General features: G+C 62.3%; 1 protein-coding gene across 1 annotated transcript; it reads right to left on the bottom strand.

The window, feature by feature from the left end:
* Positions 1 to 714: 714 nt before the first annotated feature.
* Positions 715 to 4,196, bottom strand: IRX3 (iroquois homeobox 3). The gene is made up of 4 exons (XM_055298722.1): positions 3,207 to 4,196; positions 1,923 to 3,036; positions 1,674 to 1,740; positions 715 to 1,169 (listed from the first exon to the last, which is right to left on the bottom strand). The coding sequence occupies exons 1-4, from the start codon at positions 3,471 to 3,473 to the stop codon at positions 1,115 to 1,117; spliced, it is 1,503 nt and encodes a 500-aa protein (XP_055154697.1). The 5' UTR covers positions 3,474 to 4,196; the 3' UTR covers positions 715 to 1,114.
* Positions 4,197 to 6,396: the final 2,200 nt, after the last annotated feature.

Below are 6,396 nucleotides of genomic sequence, written 5' to 3'. Positions count from 1 at the left end.
TTCTTCTAGGGCACGTGGGAAAACCCACCGGGATGCCAAGACGCCCAGATGCTGCCAGGACCCGGGCTCTCCAACTCTCAACTAGAGCTGGGCAGTCACACATCATCTAGAGGGTTGATATGTACCCCTAGGCTCCCCTCTTCTGCATATCTGCCTCCACCGTCACCCCACACCCTGGCATCTATAAAGAGGGAAGGGGTGCAACCGGGTTGGAAGGAGGATGGAATCTGGGCTCGTACAGCCTCTTATAGGTAACACTGAGAAAGCCTCAATTGTGTCGATCAAAGAATGGGGACGAAGGGAGTAATGAGAACACGCCCCCGCCACCCGCGTAGGCTAACCCCGTTGTGTCCAGACCCTTCTCTAAATCTCTTGGCAAGGTCACCAGAGAAGGATCCAAGCCCCCGCGGTTGCTCCCGTAGACCTGCGGATCGGGCCTAGATTCCCAGCTCTTAGTAAAGAATCTTGCCGGGGTCTCCCACCTGTCTCCTGCTCCCGTTCTCTCGGCCGCCCCAGGTACATTTCCAGCCACCTCTCCTGCTGCGGCGCCCGCAGCCCCGCCACTTCTGCGCCTCCTCAGCTATTGCTGTCCTTTGACTACTCGGTCCTGATTCGTCTCTCGTCCTTTCCCGCGAATTCTTCAAACCGAGGGGAGAAAAAACCCAAAAAACAAAAAACCACCGAACAGATCCGTCGAGGGGGCAGACAGGCGGGTTATAGTCAAAGTGGCAGCAGCTCATTTATTTAGCCAAAAATAGATACTTTCTCGTACAATTTGGTTCACACATATGTACATTTCTCTGTATATATATATATATATACACACACACACAAAGGCAGACACGTTTATTCTCACTGAAACTCCACCCCCCCCCCCAAATCAACCGGACAAACAAACCTCACAGCGAATGCGGAGTGCCACAGAAGCGACTTGGGGAGGGCTGAGGAGGACTGGTTTTATTTCTTTTTCTTACTTTTTTTGTTTAGTTTTGTTTTTAGGTATTTATACACGGACATGCTTACAAGTTGTAACTATACAGAGCGATTTTTTTTTACAATTATTACAACGATTAAAAAAAGTTTTTTTTTTTTTTTTTTTTTTTTTTTTAAAGAACTAGGATGAGGAGAGAGCCGATAAGACCAGGGCGGCGTCCAGATGGTTCTGGGGCCTGGAAGAGAGACAGTAGTAGCAAAAGACGTGAGATTCAGGAGCGCAGAGGCTGCCTAGGGCAGGGAGATCCTACTTGGATTGGGGCCGATCGTCAGGAAAGTGTCGCAATGTAAAATTATGTCCCGCTGTAGATGTGTGTGTTGGGGTTTAACTGTAGGGTGGGCACGAGGCGTCAGGACCCAAGGTCTGGGGCTGGAAAGAGGTGGGCGTCAGAGAGCCGCCACCCGCCCCAGGGGCCTGTGGGCCCAGCCACTCAAGGCTTCCCCTAGAAGGTACAGGCGCTGTACTCTCCCGGCCGCGCCTGGGGTGCCTGGGCTGGACTTGGAGAGCTGTCGCAGGGCCGACAGGGGCGACCGAAGAAGTGACTTTCGTCCCCTTTTACAAAATGCGTCCCAGCAGGGTTCCCCCCTACCCCAGAGCAAAAGGCCGTGCGTGGTGCTCGGCATTCTCTCCTTTCCCCGCCAGCCAGTCCCCCCGGCCCCCCAACCTCGGGGTCTCTTACCGCCTGGGCACAGGCTGGAAAGCTGTCTTGAGTAACTTTTTCTCCACTTCCAAGGCACTACAGCGATCTAAGGGAAACGGAGGAAGAAAAAGGAGGGCCTTTAGAGCGCTCGGTTCCGGCGCCCAGGGCCGCAGAAAGCAGGAGCGGAGAGGGACGCGCCCTGCGCCCCCCGGGCCCTGCCCCTCCCGGCCAGCTCCGGCGCTCCCCGCAGAGCCCGCCCCCGCTCCGTGCCCCGCGTTCAGCAGTCACCTGTTCCGCCTTCGGGCTCCGCTGGCCGAGCGAAGGCGACGGCGGCAGCCGGGTGGCCCGCGGCTCCGGGAAGTCCCAGCAGGTGCGGAGGGGCAGAGCCCAACAGGGAGAGGGGGTGCGGGCGGGGGCCGGGGGGTGGGCCTGGAAACGGCCGGTTGGTCCAAGCCGGGAACTTGCCCAGCGGCGCTGAGACCAGTCTGTGAGCGGCGGCGGCGGCGGCCGGAGAGAGCTGCAGGGCGGGAGGCGCGACCGCTGCCCCCGGTGGAGACCCCCCAGCGCCGGGAGGCGAGCGGCGCGGGTTGTCTGGGCTTGTGGCAGTCTCCGCAAGGGACCAGATCTTGGGCTTCTGCAGGGCGGAGGCGGGAGCTGGTGCGGGAGCGCAGGGGTCCAGGCCCATGGGGGGCGAGGGCGGAGACGGCGAGGCCACGGCCACTGGTGGTGGCGCTGGAGCCAGACTCAGGACCGGTAGTGGCCGGTCCTCTAAGCCCTCAGAGCTGTCTTCCGAGTCGCTATTTTTGGAGTCCGAAATGGGTCCCAGGCCGAGGTCGCCATCCCTGCGCGCCGCCCCAGCCAGGGACAGCTCAGGCCCTGTCGCCGCGCCGTCTAAGTTCTCCAAATCTATCTCCTCGTCCTCGTCGTCGTCAGCCAGGCCCTCGCCCCCCGTGTCCTCCTCCTCCCCCCCGAGCTCCTCCTCCTCCAGCTCTAGCTCGCGTTTGCCGTCCTCCTCGTCCTCCTCTTCGTCTTCCTCCTCGCGCTCGCTCCCATAAGCGTTTCCCTCCTCGTCAGTGCGGCTGCGAGGCGCCCAAGTCATCTTATTCTCCTTCTTGAGGCGCCGGCGCGCATTGGCGAACCAGGTGGACACCTGGGTGAGGGTCATCTTGGTGATGATGGCCAGCATGATCTTCTCGCCCTTGGTGGGGTAGGGGTTCTTGCGGTGCTCGTTGAGCCAGGCCTTGAGCGTGCTGGTGCTCTCCCTGGTGGCGTTCTTGGGACGGGACGGGTCCCCGAACTGGTACTGGCCATACGGGTAGAAGGCGGGGTGCGGGTGCGGAAACGCGGCAGCCGCGGCCGGATGCTGCACCCCGGGGCTGTCCTTCAGCTCATACTGCGCGCCCTGTATGCACATGGAGAAGGAAGGGACACGCGCGGAGGGAGCGCGGGTGAGCCCTAGCCGTCGCTGCCTCCCCCCTGCTGGCCTGCACCCCTCTAGTCCGGCCCGTGCGTGCTCAGCTCGCCCAGCGCCCCAGCGCCAACCCCTCCTTCCCTGGCTCCGCGGGCTCTTACCAACTGCGGGAAGATGGGCAGCTCCGCGGCGTAGGGCAGGAAGGCGCCGTAGCCTTGGGCGGCGGCGGCCGCAGCGGCCGCGGCGTAGGGCGCCCCGTACACGGACGAGAGCACGTTGGACAGGGACCCCGAGGCTGCCAGCTCCGAGGCTCCGGCACCCGGGCCGCCCCGGGCCCCCGCGCTGCCGCCGCTGCCGCCAGCGGCCCCCGGGCGCTCGGACGGGTAAAGCGGACGGATGTACTGGTATCCCAGCTGGGGGAAGGACATGGTGGCCCGTGGGGCACGGACGGAGAGGGGGCCCGGCCCCCGGGCCGCCCAGCTCAGCGCAGCCCGCGGGCTCCGGCGCGCATCGGGGGCTGGGCCGGGCTTGGGGCCGCGCTGCCGCCCGCGCTGCGCTGTGCTCCGCGTTCGCCTATTGATCTGCTCCGCGGCGGCGACGGTGGCGGCGAGGAGCCAGGTCAGGTCCGAACAGATTGGCGGAGATTCCCGGGGCTCTGGGCTCTGATTGACATTTCTACGGGGCGCAAGCCCCTCCTCTCTGCGCCGCGCTCCCTCCTCTCGGCCGCCGGAGCTGCCTTTGCCCGCGCCTGGCTCCTCACTGCCCTCCTCTCCCCAGCAGTGTCGCGCCTCGCTTCCTTCGCCCTCCTCTAGTTTTCACTCCCCCTCCTCGCCCTTCCTCTGCCCTCCCCTCTCCGCACTCCTCTTCCCCCCAGGATCGCTTCCGCTCCTTCGTGCTCCTGCACTGCCCTGGACGCTATGAAACTCTCCTTTCTCCTCTCCCCTTCTCTTTCCCTTTCTCACGAGGGCTTTTGCTCTCCAGTCCGTTCCCTTCACTTTTTCCTCTCTCACTACTTCTATTTTTTAAATCTCTCTCTTTACTCACACGATACTCCCCCCAACCTTTCCAGCCTCTGCGCCCTGGGCTAAGTAAGGCAGCCAAAAGTTGTGGACACTTAGGGTGCCGCGCGGGGGGTGTGTGTCCGTGTCTGTGTGTCCATCCCCGCCCTTCCACCCCCTCCCTCGCCCTTCCCCAAATCTCGGGTCTGACGTCGCGCCCTCTTATTCGACTTCCCCGCGTCTCTTCCCCGAGTCGCCAATCGCTTGGGCGCCTTACGGGCAAGGCCGCCCACCCCCGCGGATCCCGCGCGCGGGGCGGGGCGGGGCAGGGGCGGGAGCCAGAGCGCCGCGAGTCCCTGCCCGCCCCCTCCTGCCCGCGCCGGGCGGGGGAGCGAGAGGCGCGGGGACTGGGTGAGTGCAGGGTCAGCTCGCCCCTCCCGCCTCCCGCTCCTCCGAGCCTGTCCCCAGGCCGAGGCGCGGGACCTGGGCCGAGGCTGGCTCCGGGAGCTCCCCTGTGCCCAGGCCCCTTTTACAGCTCGCACCTCTCGACTCTTGGCCACTTTCAGCAGCTTAGGGAGGGAGATAGCGGCCGGCGTGGGGGTAGGGAGCGAGGGAGTGCGTCCTAATAGCGTCTTCAGAGGCCACCTCGCTGCCCTGCGGGGGCAAGGCAGCCCCCAACCCAGGAGGACCAAACCCTGAGATTAACCACTTAACGCCGCCCCCGGGTCCATGTGCGAATACCTTCCTAAAAATGGCGGGCTGGCTCCGGGGGCTGAAGGGTGGCAGCCCGGGGGCGCTGGAAGGGTAGGGAGCCAACACAAATCGGTGAAGCAGGCCCGCGCCCCAGGCGGCTGGGAATGGAGGAGGAGCAGAGCGCCGGACGACGGAGGCCCTAGGAACTTTTGGAGAGCTCTTCGAAAAGTTTATATATTGGCGTTTTCGTCTGTAGAGATCCTTCCTTGCGCGACCCCTACCCCTTCTCCCGGTCCCGGCGCTAACCTCTTTTCTCTCTGCAAGGATCCTTCCACCGCCTCCCGTGGGGATGGAAGGCAAGAGTTTTGGTTTAATGATAGGATATTTCCTAAATCAAACTTGAAATCCCAGGATCGGGTGCCCACCTTCACGGATTAGGGCGTGCAGTCGACAGCGGCATTGAAATTCCCAGCATTGCCGCGGCTGGGGGCTCAGAGCTTTAGGCCGCGGCGGCGACCCACAAGCCGGCCAGGCCTGCAGTGGGCACGCCCCGGAGACAAAACTGGGGTGGCGACTCTGCCGTGGAGTGGCCAGCCCCAGCTTGGAGGCGGAAACCGTCGCCTTGCATGGATGGATCCAGGAATCGAATTCGAATTCCACCAGAGTGGCGGGATCAGAGGAGATCAGAGGGTCTTGGCCCCCCGGCTGTCTCTGATCACAGCTCTGGGGAGCCCAGCTCTGGAATGAAAGATTCTTCCACCTCCACGGCAGACACCCAGTTTTGATCCCACCCCCACCGCCCACCTCCCACTTCCCACATCCCACTTCTTTCCGTGGGTCTTGGCACAAGCCCACGGTCCTAGTAGGTGTGAATGCCAAAAACCTTGAGGGGGCGGGGAGGAAACGGGAAAGTTTGGGGAGGACCAGGTTTGGGGGGCAATGAGGGAAAGTGGGGTATTCCCAGACTGCATCTAAGCAGTTTCCCTATCACCTTCTCTTCCGCCTCTGCCTGGTGCGGGGGAGCCTGGTGCTTTCTCAGGAGCCTCGCCGGAGGAGGCATCATCAGGGGCCGCCCTGGCTTTGAAATATCTCCTCGACGCCTGATTTCGTTTCCCGTTAAACCTCTCAGAGAGTGGCATAGGGAATGTTGGGCTCACTTTCACGCGAAGAAACTTGAGGTTACAAAATTGAGAGTAACCTTATTTTCCGGGATGTTTCCTAGGTGTCAGACCTCGAGCCTAGACCTCTGAAGTCATAGTGTTTGTACAAAGTAGTGGCACCAGACCGGGGGGAGCCGAGAGCGAGATTCCGAGGTGGGGGGAATGGGGCTGCGCTATAAGTGACCGAGTGAGACTCCCGATATTTAATTCAGCTTTTTTCAGAAGGAAAAGAAAAAACAATAATGAGCCTCGGAGATGCTCCTTCTGCATTAACCAGCTATCGACCTGGCCGCGTCGGACTGCGGGCGGCGAGAAAGAGGCCAGGGAAGGGCCAGGCGGCTCTTAGGGACTCAGTCACGCCGGCTGGGGGGAGGGGGCGCCCACAGCCCAGGGGGTGAACCTCCAGACCCAGACGCGGACCCAAGAACCTCGCATATTAGATCCCTCCAGGCTCCCCAGGCCTCCAGCAGAAGCGGCCTCCTGGCTACCCTACTTTCCAA

The sequence above is a fragment of the Symphalangus syndactylus genome, chromosome 11, assembly GCF_028878055.3.
Source record: "Symphalangus syndactylus isolate Jambi chromosome 11, NHGRI_mSymSyn1-v2.1_pri, whole genome shotgun sequence".
NCBI lineage: Eukaryota > Metazoa > Chordata > Mammalia > Primates > Hylobatidae > Symphalangus > Symphalangus syndactylus.
Note: the sequence above shows the minus strand (reverse complement) of the source record. Positions and strands in the feature narration are given on the sequence as shown.